At 46.4% G+C, this 20807-nt stretch overlaps 1 protein-coding gene across 1 annotated transcript in view; it reads left to right on the forward strand.

Annotated features, from left to right (window-relative positions):
- The first annotated feature begins 12043 nt into the window (after nucleotides 1-12043).
- The window catches only part of MIS18BP1 (MIS18 binding protein 1), a 180228-nt gene continuing 171464 nt past the window's right edge, over nucleotides 12044-20807 (forward strand). Inside the window, exon 1 of the mRNA XM_010001202.1 lies at nucleotides 12044-12089. Within this exon, the coding sequence (XP_009999504.1) occupies nucleotides 12044-12089 (46 nt within the window). The remainder of the gene's footprint in view (nucleotides 12090-20807) is intronic.

Here is a 20807-nt window from a genome sequence, read left to right on the forward strand (position 1 = left end):
TGAAGGTGTTAGAATGAAGTATTGATATTTTAAGTCTATATTAACACTAATGGCAAAACTATAAATCATGGACTGGCTTAATAAAAAGGATCCTGTCTTGTGACTGCTCAGAAGTGGTCATTGATTGATTTTTGGCATCAGCCAGGTAATTCTGAGATCAATAGGACAGAAAATCCACCTATTTGCTTGTTAGTAGCAGAATTAGATTATGTAACACAGACAGACTTGATGCTTGAGCAGCCTGTTCCACATGTAAAAAGTGTGCAACTGCTACCTATGGAATTGAACTTATTTAATGCAAGTTGTTTGACATAAAATTAAGTTTAAATTAGAGCCCTCTTAAACTTCTACAGGCTTATACTTCAACTCAATCCAATGAATTAACCCCCCCAAAAAAAGAAACAGAAAATGGCAAAGCTTTAAAAAACTTAATGCACAACAATAATAATCCAAGCTGTGGCTCCAGACTGACACAAACCAAGCTGTTTCTGCCAGGTTAAGACTGCTCTGGAATTGGCTGCTGACAACTACCAGAAGGTTTCTTTGTAAAGCACCTTCATGACAAAGCAAACCCTCAGGGGACTTTAAAGCTGTCCTGGGAAAAAATGCATGTGATAAAAGTTAAAAGCAACTCAGAAAGCACCCCTGGGGGTGCCACAGAAGCTGTGGTTAGATGTGACCAATGTGATGTGCACACTCAGACATGCAGGACCCAGTGCCCTGTCACCTGCCTCAGATCAAGGGGGCTAAAAGTAGGGAAAAACCCATCTTCTGTGCCCAAGCCCTGGAGGGTGGTTGCACACATCAAGAGACAGAAAGCTACAAAGACCTCAAATTTTCTTACAGACAAGATGGGTTGAGTCTCTCTTAAGGCCTTCTAATCAAGATGGCATGAGAGCATCCCTTGGGTAAGCACCAAAACCAGTGGCTCTTCCTTCTGATCACCCATGGCCCTAGCCAGGCTGAGGAATCTGAGATGTTGGGACAAGCTACCACTGCAGCTGGGGCAAACTCAGACCTTCTCATTTTCTATGAGCATATTTCTGTTAAAGGAGCACAAAATGGCATATACTGGTCACATCAAAACTCTCCTCAGTTGTCTCTCAGTCTACAGAGATGAGGTTTCTGCCTAACATTTGGTATTCAAGTGCCTGGATCTTCTCAGTCACCTTAATCATTTTGTGTGGAAGAAAGATGTCTTAACAGCTCCTGTTCATAATACAGGAGGGGAAATAAAACCCCTCCAATTAAAAAAATAAAATAGAGAAGCACACTAGGAAGGAATGATGATACCACTAAGTCATCAACATTTCCAAAGCTGCCCACATCAACATGACCTGACCACGGCTGAGATGAAAATTGGTCATGATGTTCCTGGGAGATGGGCTGGGAAGCAGAGAGAGGAGCTGGAGACTTCTGAAGAGGGATTGACAGAGCTGGAGAGCAACCCTGGTGCTGGGAGCTTCACAGCTGATTCCACACTGCTGGGGTGAGCCTTGTCCAGTGATCCCAGCCACTACTTTGACTCTGGAAGTGCAGGAAAATGGGCAGTTTCCAAGCCACAATCAGTTCTGTACCATGCAACCCCAGGTTTATCCTCTGCTGCAACTCACACACACAAATCTCTCTTGCCCTCATTTTTGCCAGATTTATGCAACCCATCTGTTGTGCTAAACTGTTTCTAGCTTTTAAAGCTGAAGTAATTGGGGTTGTTTCTTCCTTGTGCTTTATGAATATTTATGATAATTTCACTTTTTCTAGCCAAACATCCCTTCTGCAGAACCAGTCCTTACTGAGCAGAATGTCTGAGTTGCATCATGGAGCCAGAAGACCTCTGATGGGAAGAACTTCTCTCCTTTCAAGCAAGCTGCTATGCAGAAGTTGGGAATAACTCAAAATCCTAGGCATCTGATTATTTGATGTCCCTTATGCAGGAGGTCTAATTGTGCATGAACAGAGCTGGGGAAGAACTCATCCCAAGTGCTCAGCACAGCCTGATTATCCTCATTCCCCATGCAAGAGAAGAACTGGAGAAGCTGGGAAGAATACAGCAGCAGAACATGCTGCAGGTGTGACATGGTGGGGCCTCCAGGGTTCGTGTGGATGAAAACAAAGGTGGTGCCTTCATCTGCAGAAACCTAATGAGCCCTGATGAAGGGCAGAGGAAGGAGAAAGGTTCCTGCACTCTGGGAAATCCAACTCCCCAGGTTCCTATTCCAGTAATATTCTTCTGATTTGGGGTAGATGAAATAATCTGCTCCTCAGCAGCCCCAAAATGCAGCTTTTAATGCCAGTGAGGACAAACTGCTTTTGTTTCCTTCTTGGCAATACAAGCCACCCTCTGGGAGTTGTTGGATTTTATACCAGTGACCTTTCAGTTTATGGACAGACCGATGGGATGTTAGCAGAATTCAAACACATTTTGAAATCACAGAATCCCAGACTGCTTTGGGTTAGAAGGGACCTTAAAGATCATCTGGTTCCAGCCCCCTGCATGGGCAGGGACACCTCCCAGCAGCCCAGGTTGCTCCAAGCCCCATCCAACCTGCCCTTCAACACTGCCAGGGATGGGGCAGCCACAGCTTCCCTGGGCCAGCATTTCACTACTCTCACACTGAAGAATTTCTTCCTAATATCCAATATCAGATAATTGTGACTGATGATCTGCAAACACACAGAAGAAAACTGTAAGTTATGACCCTGAGGTAGTGATCAAAGAAACCAAGATGCTATAGGTCCAGGAGAAACTGTAGCTACACTGCCACCTAAATAAGGCAACATCTGGGGTTACCCTTCTCAACAATAAACACTTCAGAAAACATTTTTCTGCTCCTCAGTATGAGCTACTTCTGTCCTGCTCACAAGGTCAGTCAAATCTGTGAGGAAGCCAAGGAGAACATTTAAGGAGAGTCAAGAAATCTATTAACCATATCCAAAGTTTACTGACATTTCCAGCTGCACAAGTATTTCAGCAAATATCAAGACACAACTTTGGGGATTCTGCTGCAGTTACATGGCAATAAAGAGAGACACTTTGTGTCAGATTCTTGCCCCCAAAGGAAGATTATATTTAATAAGTGCTCAGGCAGTAAATTCCCAGAAGTTCCCTAGTGCTTTGCTGTTTCAATAATTGCCTCCCATTAGTATCATTCCAAAACGATCAACATCCAGGCAAGGTGGTGCCTGGAGGCACCAACTGAGTAATCCAAGCCCAGCCAGAGAGCAGACATCAGGAAAGATCAACCCAACCCCAGGCTTTTCTGTAGGCTCAGCTGCATACAGAAGAACAGTCTTTGTGCCATTCTGATCCCCATGCCCCTGCTCCTCAGAGTAGGAAAAATACTCTGAATTAAAAGTAACAACTGCTGCAAATCACCTTAAGGTGATGAGTATTTGGCCCTATTACCTGTCCCTTTAGGAGCAGAGTGGGCTGGTTACCTACAGCTGTCCTTTAGTCCCTGATGGACACCATCTACCACAGCAGCCAAGTCCATTTCTCTGTCACGTGCATTAAAAAAGTTGACTATGATCATGGGCTGGAGCAGCTGGGAGAGCTGGGGTGTTCAGCCTGGAGAAGAGAAGGCTCCAGGGAGACCTTAGAGCAGCTTCCAGGGCCTGAAGGGGCTCCAGGAAAGCTGGGGAGGGGCTTGGGACAAGGGCAGGGAGGGATGGGATGAGGGGGAAGGGTTTTAAGCTGAAATAGGAGAGATTGAGATGAGATCTAGGGAAGAAATTCTTTGCTGTGAGGGTGGTGAGAGCCTGGCCCAGGTTGCCCAGAGAAGCTGTGGCTGCCCCATCCCTGGCAGTGTTGAAGGGCAGGTTGGATGGGGCTTGGAGCAGCCTGGGCTGGTGGGAGGTGTCCCTGCCCATGCAGGGGGTTGGAACTGAATGATTTTTAAGGTCCCTCCCAACCCAAACCAGTCTATGATTCCATCTTATGTGTAATAATAATACTACTGTCATGGCTAATCCAGTAAAAAAGGATTATAAAACATGATATAATCCACGCATTAAAATTTCTTGCCTGTGAATGTTTACACAGCAGTGGCTGAAAGTGTGTGCCTATTTATTAGCACACTGAGTAGTTTTGAAATCTTGGACTGCAGAAGAATGATAAATAGGTACTTAACTGTTGGTTGCTGAAATGCTACAGGACACACTTCACAGCCAACTGCAGAAACAGATGAAAACTTTTTACCAAATTGAGCACTACAGGGAATGTGCTCCTAGATTTTCACCATTGCAGCTCAAATTGGAAAGATCTTTGGAAAGAATTATCTGGTGCACGAGGTGCAGGAAGAGTGACTTGAAGCTGTCATTTAATTACAGAAGTGTCCTCCACAGTCAGAGTGATTTATGGCTGTACAACCCTACCACAGAGATGGGAGAAGAAAAACTGCACTTTTTCCTGCTTGAGCTGCTAATGAACACCAGGTTCTGTTCTGCACGAGGGCATCAGGAGCATTGGACTACTAGGATGAGCTTCCACCCTATGAACATGGAAAATCACCATATTAAAAAATAAATGTGTTCTTTGGTCCTAATTTTCCCATGGCTCAGCACTGAAAGCAGAAATAGTCTCTCCCCAGTGGGGTCAGTGTGGGTCCCTCAAACCACAGGGACTTCAGGGCTTAATTCAGAAAAAGCTCACACAAAAAGTCACCTCTTCTCCCCCACAGCTAAAATTTGTACAGCACCATGGGAGGGACCTAGAGTGATGTGCCCTGGTTTAAATGAGGAGATAGAAACAGAGACAGACAAGATAGACATGAGAAGGAAAACTCTGGCACTGTCAGGTTTTGTTCTTCTTTTACATCCTTAACTTGTGGCATTCCTATCCTCGTGCTGACTGTGCTGCATGTTTCCAGTAACCTGGAAAAAGCCAAGTGCTACCCTTCCAGTTCAAAGCTGCTCCAGTGGAAAATACATGGAAGATGAAGCTATAGGAATATCCTGCTCTCCAAGCTCGTTTCCCATGCAGGCTGAAAACACATTCCCTCTTAAAATCTGTTTTAACAAATCATTTCTCTTAACTAGGTGGGGGTTTTCATTCTTTCATTAAAAAGTTTTGGTAATTTCTGTGGCTTATTCTTAACCTGTTCCTATCATTCTAGGAGCCTTTATTTCACTGCCACCTGTATTGCAGTTGTAAAGCACAGGTTGAGAACACCCAGCAAGATGTCCTTGTATTCTGAGCCAAGAGGAAGACACAGAAAAGGCTTGGTCAGAGTTTCAAAATGCCTTGAAATCAAATAAAGGAATTATCCAGACTTACCATATGATGTGGAATTAATAACATGACTGCATTAAGGTTTAATCAAGATATGAGGAAATTTTGCCCCTTGAAGAGAAAGAAAAGGAAAGTGGAGAGAACAGGAGAAAGGCAGAAGCAGCAGCATCAGTTAATGGCATGAGGAGCTTCCTTATCAATATTTGATGCAGGTGGTTAGCAGGACAAGAACCACCAAGGTTAGAAATAAGAAGATATTGTATGTTTTTATATCCAGATGTATAAGGAGAAAGAAAAGAGAACAAGGACTTTCAGCAGCTGAACGAAGCATTTCTCACCCACAGGTGTATATTCTGGAGGTGGAGCTCCCTGTTAGACACGTGCATCAGCAGAGAGCACAGGTGGATGAGCTTCACCCCTGGTGACAGGCCTTCCATGACAACTTAATTCCTGGGCTTCTTTTGATATGAAATACTGTAATCCCTCTACTACAGATGAAAGACTTCAAAAGAGGCATTGAACACACCTGGGTCTCCACAACTAACATAAAACACTCCAAAGAAACCTCATGATAGGTGAACTACTTCCTTCCAGCTGGAACCATCTTATCAAGTTATTATTCACTAAGTGTGGCTGATTATACTAATCCCAATCACTGGCAGGTAACCAGTGTCCAGTGCAGCAGGAAAACATAAAAAAGTGTAATCAATACTAAACTAAAGCTGATTAAAGTGGAGTTTGTAAGTTTGGGTTAGAAAAGCAAAGCTGTCCCACACTCCTCCTGAGCACCTTACTGAGAGACAACAAACCCTGGGAAGCCAGCAGTGGAGGTGATCAGAGCCAGCAGAAGTCCCTGGCAAGCATTTAGAAAAGCAGCCTGGCTTGGCTTCCTAAACAAAGGCCAAGAGCAAAAGGCTCTAGAAGTCCTGCACCAATGGGAAACCCAGTCTTATTCTCTGACTCATGACATGCATTGGTACAGGAACATCAGAGACTTCCTCTGTTGAAGCCTCCAGATCTGGAAGTGCTGTTAAACCTCAGCAAAAGGAGGCCAAGGCCACCAGCTCCAAGGCAAAAAGCAAACATGCCAACAGCCACACACTGAGCAGCACAGGCTGCCTCACAGGGGGCACAGGAATCAGGACAGCTCAAGCAAGAATCAAAGAAAAGCCTCAGAGAGATTCGTAGATGTTTCTCTAGGATGATCCACCTCAATCTGTGTGACATGAGAGTGGAAAACCCTGCTGAGAATTAAATGTTCTAGTGTCATCAGGCCTGAAAAAAAGTGATCAGGAAGAACAGAGGGGAGAGCAGGTCTAGCACAGCTGTTCCATTTGCAAGTACAACCAGAAGATGTTGGCTTTCTAGGAATTTTCACACTTTCACTAAAAGTCACGAGCAGCTGCAAGTCAACCCCAACACAGAAGTGCTCTCAGAAAGAGCCTCCAGCCTCCTGGTGGTAGCAGCAACCACCACCAAACCACCAAGCAGCAGGGAAGGCTGGGGGTGCAGCACAGCTCCACTCCTCCAGCCAGGTGCAGCTGGGACTTCACACCAGGTGAACACACTCTCAGGTGAACACAGAGTGCACAGAGTGTCAGAGATGGTTAGCAGGGGTCTGGTAAATTAACCAATGCTTGTGTTTCTCCTGAGCTTCTATCTACAATAAATCTAGATACCAGGTTGGTAACAGAATCCAGTGATACTTGTGGCAGCTTTAAGTGAAGACCCTGGAACCCTAACAGGGCATGGAAAAGTGATGTGCAATTGAGAAATCATAGAACATGCTGAGTTGGAAGGGACCCATCAGGATCATCAACTCCAATTCCTGTCCCTGTGTAGGGCACCCCAAGAATCACCCCATGGGCCTGAGAGCATCATCCAGAGGCTTCTTGAGCTCAGACAGGTCAGTGCTGTGACCACTGTCCTGGGGAGCTGGTTCCAGTGCTCAACCACCCTCTGGGTGAAAAACCTTTTCCTGATATCCAACCTAAACCTCCCCTGATTCAGCTTTCTGCCATTTCCCCGAGTCCTGTTGTTGGTCACAGGAGTGATCAGGACCTGCCCCAAACACAAAAAACACCCTGCAGACTGGAATGAATTGTGAAAACCTTGTTTGGGCAGCACCAGGTGTCTGGCTGGGACACCCAGGTTGGGGTGGGTTCACGTACCTCGCCAAGCCCGCTGTGGCTAAAGCCAGTTTGCACCCCCCAGCCTGGGCAGTTTGAGGTAGTTCAGGTGACTCCAAACCCCACAGCAGCCTGGAAAAGGGGCACCCAGCCTGTCCATCACAGGAGCTGGGATTCAACTCGTCAGCCATCCAACTCCCACACACAACCATGCCCAGAAGGTCCCCTCCCCAGGATGCTTCAAGACAATGTTGCTCTACACATTTGCAAAACACTAAGTTTCCTCCACACTTGAGCTATCAAAATCAATACATTGGCAATTGTTAACCTTATGTCTAGCACACTTGACTAGAAATCCCTTAATTAGTTTCTTCTAGGAGGGCCTGGGTCATTTAGGTAATTAAAACCAATCCTCTCAAAGGACACTATGCTATTAAATCCCATGTACAAGCTCACTGTGCCCCATCTTAACAACCACTACAGGCTTCATCTTCTTCTCCTATTGCTCTGAGAATCTGTTCAGAATTTCACTCTTAGCTGGAAAACCCCACATGTCAAACTGTTCATGCTCAGATCTCCATCAGAGAAGGGCCTAAGACTGTTGAGAAACATCATTTTCAAGTCTTCTACTCCAACAGGTGTTAGAAGGTAAAATTATTCTAACAACTTCTCAAAGCAACATGCATGGGGTGAAAGAGACACAGATATTCTGAGGTTTTGAGGTTTAAGACACACCCCAGGTCTTCATGACATTCACAGCACTCCCCTAATTCATCACCAAGGACATTTTTCAGCATGACCAGTGGCAGCACATTACAAAGGTCATTAAATATTCCCAAGTATAACCTAGCATAGATGGTACCATGTACCTACAGGGTGCAACCAAGCTGGGTGGGAAGCAGCCACAACCCATTCCAAGGGACTCCACAGCACAGTTAGAACAGCAGCCATGAGCCAGAGGTGGGACTTCCCATTTCTGCAGGTGGTCACACAGCAGCAGAGCCAGCAGCACCCCAGAGGAAGGGGCAGGTGGGGGCTGGAGCACAGGAGCTCAGCACTGCCTCCCCCTCCTGCAAAACCCTTAAAAACACCAACCCAGCACAGCCAGGAGGCCCAACCACCCAGGCAGCAAACACAAACAGAACCCCAAGTGATTAGCATTTCACAATTCAAGGCAGTTTCAAGGGGTTTTAGATTTGACTCAGGAGTTTAAGTGCCTGGAGCTGGCTACACTGTAGCTGTGGAGAAATCAATATCAAAATCCCACCTCCTTCAAATACTTTTGAGCATCAATGGATGCTTACTTTGCTCTATAATTTATCCAAACTAATCAGCAGGTCTTTAGTAAATCCACATTTGCTCTGTGCCAGTACCTGTGGAGAGGGAAGGCAGTTGCCTCTCCTGCTCCTGCACTGCCCCTGCTGAGGACATTGGGCAGCAGAATGATTTTACAACCAGCTCCTCAGGCTGTGAAAAGCTTCAGCATTGCAGAAAACTCTGAGTACAACGACAGGACAGGGATGTTGCTGCTATCCCAAGTTATTTTATGAGGTTTCTTCATTTAATGAAACAGCTGATACCCCATTTGCTGCAAACAGCTCAGCAAGTTAGAGGAGATATAATTAGCATTTCAAGTCATACAGCTATATCCAGGATGAAATTACAGCTCATCCTTCTTCACGTCTCTCACATCAGGGACTTAATCCCTTCCACACTGGGAAATGTTAATTAACATCAATAGGCTTTGCATCAGAGTTGCAGTCAACCCGGAGTTAGAATTTGGGAGAGAAACATCAGGCAGTGACACCTCTTAAAAGCATCAAATGTTCAAGTTTGAACAGTGGAAATGCAGTCAAGGAACAGGAGATACACACTTCCACAGGCACTTTTCCAGGGGTTATTCCTGAAGACCAAAGCTTGGTACCTCCTGCCCAAGCAGTCCAGCTTTCCCAACCACCACTCCAGGCCTTGCCAAGCCCTGCTGAGAACCTCCAGCCACAGCAACATACCAATATTTGGGGTTTGAGACACAAACCTGGGCTGTTCCAGTCCCAGCAAGGCCCTCATCACCCCCACAAAATATCCCCAGATCCTCTCACCTCTTTTTCTTTTGCCCAGGGATGCTGTTGGACCTGTCTGGGACACATGGGAGATTTTGTCCACTTGAAATAAATCTAAGATTAGCAGAAAAATGCCCCTGGTTTTTCATGTCCCAGTCATGGAGTGGAATCCCATGGCAGCCAATTGGCTACTTGGAGAAGCCTCTCCCAGGAGCAGCTCTGTTTTATCCCTGCCCTCCAAGGGTGGCTGCTAATAGATGGAGATTCCCTTTTTACAAGGTGCCACATGGAGAAGACAAGGCATAATGGGCACAAGTTACTCCTGGGGAGATTGACTGGACTCCAGAAGAAAATATGTCACCATGGGAACAGACATAGGAATAACCTCCCAAGGGAAGTGGTGGATTCCCCCACATTGGACAGTGTTAGGTCTCATCTTGACAGGGAGCTGAGCCATCTGATAGAAACTGTGTTACCTAGAAAGGTTGGACCCCCTGGGCACTTCTAGCAAAAAGAAGAGATGCAACTTTTCCCCTGTAGATGTTAGAACAATATTGACACTAGAATCCACCTAATTCCTACCACCCAGGCTTGTCAGGACCTTGGTGTCCAAGGAGAGGAGGAGGAGCAGAGCTGTGGCTCAGAACCTGGAGAGGGCAAAGCCAGAGGGGCAGCCCAGGTCCCAGTGCCTGCAGGAAGAGCCCCTGGCCCAGCAGAGCACTGGTGCTCCAGGGGCAGCCTCAGCTTTCCTCCCCCAGCAACAGCCACCTCAGCTTCCCATTTCCTGGCAGGCACAAGCCCTGCCATCACAAGAGACAAATGCTTTGCTTATCATAATGTTTAAGCCTGCAATTTCTTAAAATTGCCACAATTCTCAAAATGTAATTTTAAGGCAAGAGCTTGCTAATGGTTACCAGCAGAACTCAGCACCACCCACCCAGGGAAGCTTGATGGCTGCTCAGGCTGCTCCTGCCTTTCGCAGAAGCTGAATTACACCTCGTCCTACCTGGCAGGGAAACCTGCCCAGCTGGGGCCACACGAGGTCCTGCAGGGAGTGTCTGCAGCCCAGGGTTTCTGCAGGGTGAGATGACTGTGCCATCTAGTGCCACCACCGAGCAGGATGCCAAGCCCTGCCTCTCGCAGCCCCGACAGCTCTGCTGCCCGGATCCAGACCATACCCTGCACCTTGTCTGGGCCACACTGGCTATTAATGTATGCAAAGGAGGCTACTTCAGCCAAGTTGTAAATTATTACTAAGAAGAATCAATCAAGCATATCATTGATAAGAATTTTTTTCCTTTTATTTACAGCTTTCTTCTTTTACAAGCTCACTTAGCACAAAAATTGCTGTTTTCTGTTGCTCATTCCTGCACTGGTTTATGTCTATTCATTCCCACCCTCCTCTCACCCAAATCTATCATCCCCCTCTGTGATCTGATGGCTCCACTCCTCTGATCCTGCTCTCCCATGCACTGCATCCCAGTGGCTGCAGCACCTGTGGGTGCACAGCAGCTCATTTTCCAAGGGGTGGAGAGGGCAGCAGGGCTTAGCTCATCATTTCAGCAGTCAACAGCCTTCAAAACAGAGCTGCAAAGGCACAGGGTTTGATTCATCTGCACTGAGGATTATTTTAATGATGCAGAAACAAACTAAATATATTTTTAATTTCATATTTTAATTTGTCAAGAGCATCTCACAGTAGCTTTTAAATGAGATTTAAAGTGCATTTTATTCCGCCAGGAATAAACTCAGTCACTGGCTAAAATTAGATTAGTGGCTCCAGTGCCTAATTAGCAATAGAGGTTTGGAGGCTGCATTTTGGAACATTCTGGGCCACATCTCATTAACCCATCTTTAAGTAACTTTATCTGCTGATACACAATGTACAGATAAGGAGGGGTTCAGAAGGCAAACAAAGAGAGGAGACATTTACCCAGTTGATGACTGGAAGCTGCTCCAGCCAGCCCAGCTCAAGGCTGGACACAGAGCAGCTGGGCTGGGAGCAGGAGCCAGGGGCCAGGCTTTGCCCTGGGCTGGGATGGAGCTTGGAGCAGGGAAACTGGGAAAGGACAGAGAGTAAATTTAGTATTCACCCACTGCATCTTTTGGAGCACAAGTGTGAGGAGGAGCAGCTGAGGGAGCTGGGGGTGTCCAACCTGGAGACAAGGAGGTGAGGGGAGACCTGCTGGCTCTGCAGCTGCTGAGAGGAGGTTGGAGCCAGGGGGGTTGGTCTGTGCTCCAAGGAACAAGTGATGGCACAAGAGGAAATGCCCTTTGGTTTAGCACTGGACTCAGAGTTGGGTTAATGGTTGAAACTCAATCTTAAAGGTCTTTTCCAACCAGAAGGATTCTGTGATCTCTTTCACAGCCCAGGGCAGTTGCAAGACCAGGTCCAGACAGCAAGGATGGCCAGAGGCACCCAACAGCCCCTGGCTGGGGAGAGTCAAGCAAGACAAGGGCTCTGCAGCAGGGAAGACGATGAGAAAGTCTGCAAAAGCACAACTAGATACCTGAAGTGTTTTTGAATCCCAACCCAGCCCAGACTGGCCTTGCTTCCTGCAGCCTGGGAGGACTTCTCTGGAGACATCCACTCCTCATGTTGCTCCAGCAACAACAGCTATGGCATGGACAACACAAACGACCACACTGACAACACGAGCAGTGCCACAGGTAGGATGAACTGGTGTGTGTGGCCTCCAGTGCTGTCCAGTCCCACAGGAACAGAGGGAGGAGCAGCACCCTGGTGGCCAGTTCAAAACAACCCAAATACATTTCATTTACCAAAAAAATACAAAGCTTGCAAAACACCATTAAAGCAACAGTTTCTGCATTTAGGAGACATGAAGTAACTACTTCCTTCCAATGAGATCAGACAAGACCACAGAGCTAGGAGGACACCAGGTCCTTAATACACATCTAGGTTAAACCTAACATGGCCAAGGGTGAACCCTGGTGAACTTCAGGGAGTCACTAGTGGCAGGAGGCAGACACCAGGGGTCATGGCAGCTGGCACTTCAGGACAAACAGATGAAACAGGGTTGGAGGGCTGTACTGCCCCATGGGCTTGCTTCATAAAACAAAGAACAGAGCTCATTCCTACTAAAGTATAAAAGCAAGTTCAACATCCTGCCCCTAAAACTTGGAGTCCAAACATTTTGATCCATATGTCCAAGAACTTATGACTCCTCCCAAGCCATTTGAGGAAAAGGTAACTGCTTGTGTTAGCCCAGACCTTCTCTTGAGGCACCTCCAGAGTCCAGCTCTGAACTCCTGGGCTGCTTTCCCTTACCACAGGGACAGGGTGTGTGTCCACAACAGCCTCCCCAGCCCACTGGTACCAGCAGCAGTGTCGTTCCAAGTGGGATGTTCTGCTGGAAGCCTGGCACACAACAGGAGCTGCATCCTGCAAAAGCTTGGCTGAGGCAACTCACACCAAGTGTCCCCAGGAGCCAAGGACCAAAACAGCCTCCAGCCTATGTCCTGAGCAGTCACAAGCAGCTCCTCAGCAGCACAGCCAACACATCCTCCCCTCCAAACCCAACAGGTTCAGCTTCAACTGCACATTTCTGATTAATGAACAATTTCCTGCCTCCAGCAAAAAGCCTGTCAGAAATACCCAGGAATATGAAAAATTAACAACAGTTGCTGGATGCTAAATATTGTTCATGCCTGATTGCTGTAATGGCACATCATCAGCTTGGAGAGACAGCAAGGCTTTGTCATCACCAGTAAGAGCAAGTTTATCAGCCAGACTCCAAGTCCCCTTCCTCATTTTCCCCTCACGTTCTCTCCCAGCCTTTCAGTTCCCATTTACATTTCTTTTTCTTAACAGCACCATGATTTGCAAAATTAAATTCATTCAAACTTTTTACTGCCCTCATTTCCACATACCCTTTATTGTTTTTATTACCATGACTGGGCTGGTTTGGGTTTATATTTCACCACGAAGCCTTTTACAGGATCTCAGGAGCACTCTTGTTTTCCATTTTCTTCCTCATTAATAGACATATAATCACCACATGAGTGTAATCCAAATTCCATTTTTTTATAAGCCTGTATTAGAAAAGAATATCTGTTTTTTTGGCAAAAGATACCTAATCCTGTCTCCTGATGGCTGGCTGAACTTGGCAAGAGAAGTACAATACCATCTGTCCTGTGGTTCTTTATCCTCTTCAGTGTATCAGACTGAACATTCAAAATTCCACCAACCCCAAGTGCTTTTCCCCTACACTTTATTTTATGGAGATGCTGAGTTCAGCACAGAAGGAGCTTTGCTTTAGTGCTTATGTCAGGTTCAAGACATGAAATTATGACAATGATTCCAAGTATTTTATCTACTCTCCTTGACAGAATACTGAACCTGAGCTAAAATCCTGCGTCCAAATAATACCTTTTTTTTGGTGTAAAGACACAGAACTGGGGAAAAAAAATAATCACAATAACAAAAAACCAAACAAAAAACCAAATCCCAAACACATAGCTGAAAAAAAAAGTACTAAATCATAAGAACAAAGTTTCCAGGTCAAACCAAGCCCCATCAATGCAGGAGAATTTTGAATGTGATTCAAAGAAACAGCCCAGCAAACCCAGGGAGAAACACGCTGAAACTTTAAAGAGTGTTCCAGTACCCAGAGTTTTCAAAATAACTGAAGCCTGTAAAAACACTTTCATTACCCATAAGGAGGTTAAAAATACACACAAGACTGACATCCTTCCTCATCCAAGGGAAGTCAGAACTAGACACTCAGGAACACAGAAGCCACTAACTTCTTTTGAATGTTTGGACACGTATTTTGGAAGTTTAAGTAAAAACTAAACTCACACAAAAAAATCAGTCTGCAAAAAACACTGCAACATTTTCCCTCTATTTTCTACATTCTTAGTGGCTCAATTTTCACAATAATTTGAAACTAACCCAGAGCTGGACATCTTGCAAGGACCAATATATATATTAATGGCACCCAAACAGCAGCTGTTCTTGGTCCCTGGCTCCCAGCAGCACCCACACCATGGAGGTCATGGTACCCCAGCTCAGCCCAGCCCAGCAGGGCTGATCCCTCCAGAGCCTTCACAGCTCTGGGATGATGTGTTTCCCCACACAAGCTGAACCTCTCCTCCTGTGCCATTTTCCAGAAGCTCCAAAGTTGGTCTTTGCTGCCCATGGACACCTGTGTATCTGCACTGAAACACCAACATAGCCAAGCTCAAGCTCCCTACTAAGGACCTTAACCTACCCAGCCCCAGGTTCTGTAGGGCATGCCACCTGCTAGGAGAGATGGTCTAATATCTAAAAACCACCATTAACATTGCTGTTTCATCTCAATCCAGCCTTCCCTCTGAACATCTCCCTGTCACACAAGGCCCAGCATAGCTCACTGCCTCCTCTCAGGGGACCTGCTCTCCAAGAGCCTCAAAGTTTTCACTCATCCCTGGTGTCTCCCCATTCCCTCCTGCCAAAGCAAGCCCCACATGGGCTTCCTTCCCTCTTATTTTAAATGCAGTAGTGCCAAAGCAGCACTTTCCTGGGCAGCTGCTAATTTCCCTGCACCCTCCATGCTTCCCAGACCAAAGAACAGCCTCTGCAACCAAGAGGGACAGGGACTCAGTCAATTCTCTGCCTCTGCACTGACATAAAATTTTTCCCCACTGAACAACCCAAAACATGTGGTGAGGGTCAGGCTTTTTTCCTCCCTGACCTCATTACTGCTGATTAAAGCACCCTTCCAAGCTTAAATTGCTTTTATAAGAGACTGCTCTAATTACTATTGTCTCCCTTGCTGTAGCACCTAGAGCAAGGAAATGAACCTGTCCTGGCATTATGGCAGGTGACTCAGATGACTTTCACCTTGGTGCATCTATGTAACTTACACCACACAGGTGGCTGGTAGCACTTGCTGCAGCACCTGCATGAAAGCTATGGCAGAAGAGAAAATTAAATCAGAAATTTCTTTAAAATAGATGCACATTGTAGGCCCTCAATTCAGCAATAAAAGTCCTATGAGAACTTGAGCTTCCTGGGTTTTACTGCAAGAGGACAGGTGACAGGGAAGGGTGTTTTGGGGTGTTCAGCCTGGAGAAAAGAAGGCTTTGGGGAGATCTTAGAGCACCTTCCAGTGCCTGAAGGGGCTCCAGGAAAGCTGGGGAAGGACTTGGGACAAGGGCAGAGAGGGAGGGGATGAAGGGGGAACTGAAACAGGGGAGATTTAGGTTGGAGATTAAGAAGAAATTATTTGCTGTGAGGGTGGTGAGAGCCTGGCCCAGGTTGCCCAGAGAAGCTGTGGCTGCCCCATCCCTGGCAGTGTTGAAGGGCAGGTTGGATGGGGCTTGGAGCAGCCTGGGCTGGTGGGAGGTGTCCCTGCCCATGCTCTTTGAGGTCCCTTCCCATCCAAAACATTCCATGACATCAGCCTTTGTACAAGTAGCTTGAAAAAGGTGGGATGTGAGGAAAAAGTAGTATTAGCACCTTCTTTTACTATTTTCCTCCCTTACCTTGTCCATGTGTCAACAGAACGATTTTATTCTCGGCAGGTTGGATGGGGCTTGGAGCAACCTGGGCTGGTGGGAGGTGTCCCTGCCCATGCTCTTTGAGGTCCCTTCCCATCCAAACCATTCCATGACATCAGCCTTTGTACAAGTAGCTTGAAAAAGGTGGGATGTGAGGAAAAAGTAGTATTAGCACCTTCTTTTACTATTTTCCTCCCTTACCTTGTCCATGTGTCAACAGAACGATTTTATTCTCAAGCCAACGTCCCGTGACCACAAGGACTAGTGTGGGTTTTTTATTCCCTAGATCATCTATTGACAACAACTCATCTGAGCTGTGAACATAGTCCCACAACTCTGCAGAACTAGCCAGTGCCCTAAAATGGGGGGGGAGGGTGTATAAAAGCTGATGCCTTCTTGCTGGCTCTAAGGATGGGCTGCACGGAGGAGAGACACTGCCTGACCCTGCACATGGCTCCTTGGCATGAAGTCAAAGCTTTGGAAAAGTACTCCAAGTGGCAGTGAATTTATGCAGGGCCACTGCTTCCCCCTCCAGCTCAGGTTTCCTCCATCCAGCAGCACAAACACAAACCCAAGTTTATTGCACCTTTGAACCACGGACCCAGAATCAACTTTTCCCAGCTCCAAATCAACTTTCACTGTGTTTACAACAAGAACAGATGTGCCCACAAACTCCTCCTTTCCCTTCTCCTTCATCACCCAGACCCTGCTTTCCTACAGACCCCATCTCTCTTGCCTTCTTGACCATCTGCCAAAGGGTCCCCCCCCTCACACAGGCATCCAGCACTAAACCCCTTGGATTACTAACAGGATCACTGCAGGCTCTGCCCAGAGTTCAGCCACTAGTCATGACTACAAGGTTACACACTCAGAAAGCTTTTAACCACCCAGAATCCAGCAGCCTTTAAACATACCTGTAAATTCCCATGAAAAGCCACTACAAGAACCTTTTCCTAAGGGTATTCTATCATTACAGCAATTTTCTTCTGAAGCATTTTCCATAAACCAACAGCAGCAGCACCAGGCACAATGAGTTGAAACAAAAAAGCAATCAAAGCAACTTTGCAAAACAGCTTCTCTCCTCCCCAACATCCCCCTGCAAAAAGGCTGGCTGGGGTGAAATCAACCCACTGATAAGTCAATTTATGAACAACAGTGAGTGTAAATGGTTGGTTTGTGCTTCAGATCAACCTGCAGGTTCTGTGCAGACGTGGGACACTTTGGCACTTTGAATGGTACCAACAATAACCTTCATTTTGGCTGATGTTCATGGTCACTAACATGTGTCCTAAGCTCTCTTGGTTCAGCCTGCTCCCCTGGTCACCCCACACAGCATTCCCACAGCAGACAAGGCAACTGCATTGCTGGCTGTAATCCCACCAAAGGCAGGGAAGTTCCCCCACCCATCAGCTTGGCCCCAGAGACATCAGCTCCTACCCCAAAATCCTTCCCTTAGCTATAATCAACTTGAAAAGAAAAGAATGCAGAAAAATCAAGCTGCTTATTGTAAATGTTGATGCCACAAAGGCTCTACCAGGAAGGATCCTGCTTCTAACCACATCACTAGTATTGTTCTCCAATCCATCTGTACAACACCTCCAAGTTGCTGGTACTACTCCAGCCAACCCAAGTGAACAATGTATCCCATGTGAAATTGTGGGATTCCTCCATTTTTCCAGCCCCTTGAGGACCTCCTCAGTAAGGAACAGCACTCAGACCATACCTGGGAGCTGGACCAGACCCTCTCCATGGGAGTTGCACATTCACAGCACCATTGCAAGAATTTTGGGGAAGCAAGTGAACAAGACTTTTCTCATCAAGCCTCAGCTGTAAAAATGTGCATCAAACCTTTTTTTCCACTTGAGCTCTCTTCATAATTCATGGGTTAGACCCTCTCAAGGGTGGTGCCCACCTCCTAAGGAATCACCACCAGCCCCTCCAAAGGCTGACTCTGCCACAGAGGATGTATTTTGGGAAGGATGGAATTAACAGGACCTCCCCATTAGCCACAGAGGAGACACACATCAGACAAGCTTAAAGAGAGATGAGTGAGGTGGGAAGAGCTGGATGAAAGGCTGTCCCTGGAGACACAGGTCTTTGCAGGCCAGGCAGAGCTTACTGCAGAAAGAATAAGCACTTTGCTGACTTGCCTGCCCAGCAGAGCTCTGGAAGCCTCCACAGCATCTGCAGATATTTTAAATTCATGGTGAAGGAACAGACCATGGAAGCTGCCTGCTTACCCCCAGTGTGCTGGAATGAAGCCTCCCAGGCTGTACCTGTACAGCTTTGGTACAACAGCACATCTTGGGATGTTTTGTGTCTCAGACTCTTTCAGAGCTCCTTTGCAATAGGCCTAAAAATAAAGAACCACAGAATCATTTGGGTTAGAAAAGACCTTTGAGATTATCCAGTCCTACCATTTATCCAACCATTAGTTCACTGCTAAACTATGTCACTCAGCACCACATCCACATCTTTTGAACACCTGCAGGGATGGGGATTCAACCACCTCTCTGGACAGCTTGGTCCCTCCCTGGGCAGCCTGATCCAGTGTTTGATAAGTTTCTTCTAATATCCAATTTAAACCCCCCCCAGTGCAACTTAAGTAAAAAAAAATGCAACATTTTTTTAATTGCTCTTTTGCTGCTCCTTTTAGCAGCAGCCCATGTTGACACAAAGAATCTTGCAGTTCTAAGCCAACCATACAGAAATCAAGAGAATGTAGGGAGTCATTTTTCTTCTTGTTGTTCCAAGGAAACAATGGGAGCAAATCACAGTAAGAGTAAAGCAGTAAGTGCTATTGGCAGCACAAATCATTGCAAGTGCTCAAGATACCACTGGTATTACCACCTCTGGTGCATTGTTTCAGCACAAGCACAGCTACATGTTCCTATAAAGATGCACTTATCTCTGCACGTTACACCTAAACATCAGCAGAGCAGCTCTCCTACTTGTTGCAATTCCTTTCCTGAAGTGGGTCACTTCCAAATGGAGTCAGTTCATAGATATAAAGCCATTTCCACTAAAAACAGGGGAGAACATTCACTGTGGCTGCACATCCTTTGCAATAACACCTACCAAGGAAGTTTAATGAGGTACATCATGTTGTACTTACAGGTGTTTAGACTGGGTGCAAAGAAGACCCGTGGGTGTTCTGGCACGTTGGGAGCAGTCAGGCTCCAGGGGAGAACTGGAGCCTCCACAAAGGGAGAACCACAACAACTCCACTTTATTTGATAGATAAATGCTTTTGAAAACAATCACTTCCTTCCAGAAAACGTCAATTAATAGTACAAAAATAAATAATTCCATTAATTTATGGGCAGATGGTCAAGTGGAAGCAGCTTCTCCCTCAGCCATGAGGAGCAGCTTTTCCTGATCCAACCTCTGCAAGCCCATCTTCACCCCCTAAATCCCTCTCACAGCACAAGAGCACATGACATCAGGAGCTGGAATTTGGGCAAAGTTACACAGGGCAAGAAACAGACCTTAGACTCACTGGGGGCTTTTCCATCCAAGCCCATGACAGACATACCTTTCTTCCTCAGCTGTGCAACAGCAAGGGCTCCCAGGCAGGGACTCCTGGGGGCTGGATGCCACACCCTGGCACCTTACAAAGCCAACACAAAGCACAGTCATTCATCTCTCCCTCCTGCATGGATGGATGCCTCTTCCAGGGATGAGGAGCCCTCCTCCCAGCTGTGGTCATGTCTTCTGACACCTCACTGCAGGGACCATTTCTAATCCTTCCTGAACACAGAGGTACCTAGACAGGCACAGCACCAACAAAATCCCCTGGGAGCAGCACAGCACAAATAATAACAGACACAAAGTTTTTCAACTGCTTTTCCCTTTTGCAAACTTAAAGGCAGCAGCTACTGTTTGGGCACAGCTGCAACTAGGAAATGTTGTCAAGCTCCTTCCCTCTGAAGGGAGACTTCCAACCACCAGGACAGGATGTCTCTGGTAACCTGAGCAAACATCTCTGAGGCAGAGGATGTTATTAACTCAAGTTCATGAAAAGAGCAGTCTATGGCAGCCAGCTGGAACAATTACTCCCAATCCTCAAAATAGCTGAGATTCAGTTTGTCTAAAGATACCTAATTTATTTTGTTTTACCTATTAAAATGACAATGCATAATTAGTCCTCTTGTTCTGTGTCTTGCAGGCTTGGCAATGCCAGAGGTATCTCCTGGCTTATACCCACCCAGGTTTAGGGCTTAAATAACGTTATCAAAAGCAAAGATAGACACTAAACCTTGGCTTAGGATCATGATTTCAGATACAGCAAAACTATTCCTTTGAGTTACTTTCAAGTTCCAGGCACCATTCACCATTCCAGGCACCACCAGACCATTAGTGCAGCTGGCAAGCCCAAGCCCTCATTTGCCCTCCCTGGACCTCACACAGATAATCAGGATCATCCACAACAAAGTGTGCTCAAGCCAGTGAGCAAAACCTAGTTTCACACAACATGCCAGTGCCCCTTCAGCTGCTGTGATTCACATACCAAAGCCACCATTTCTTATTTATATCAGATGGAAGATTCCTGCCCCCTCCCTACCCAAGCATCTCCACCCACTGCACAGCAGCCCTGCCTTTCCTTCAGATCACATTCCCTCCCCATGCCATGGCCAGTTGTCTGCTTAGAGAGTTCCCCTTCATCCAGTTATTTGTTCAACTTGTTTTATAAGGAAAGTGAAATCCCATTTCATTTGCTGGTGACATCTGAGAGCCCCCTGCTTTCCCACTGCTGTGCAGTGTCCCAGGACCCATGCCAGGCAAGGGACAGAAGCTCTGGAGGTGCAGACCAGCACAGAAGAAGTTCACTCACAACTGTGCAAAATCTCCAAAGATAAACAAATATTCACATGGTGGAACAGG

The sequence above is a fragment of the Chaetura pelagica genome, unplaced genomic scaffold (assembly GCF_000747805.2).
Source record: "Chaetura pelagica isolate M959 unplaced genomic scaffold, ChaPel_1.0 scaffold206, whole genome shotgun sequence".
Classification (NCBI taxonomy): Eukaryota; Metazoa; Chordata; class Aves; order Apodiformes; family Apodidae; genus Chaetura; species Chaetura pelagica.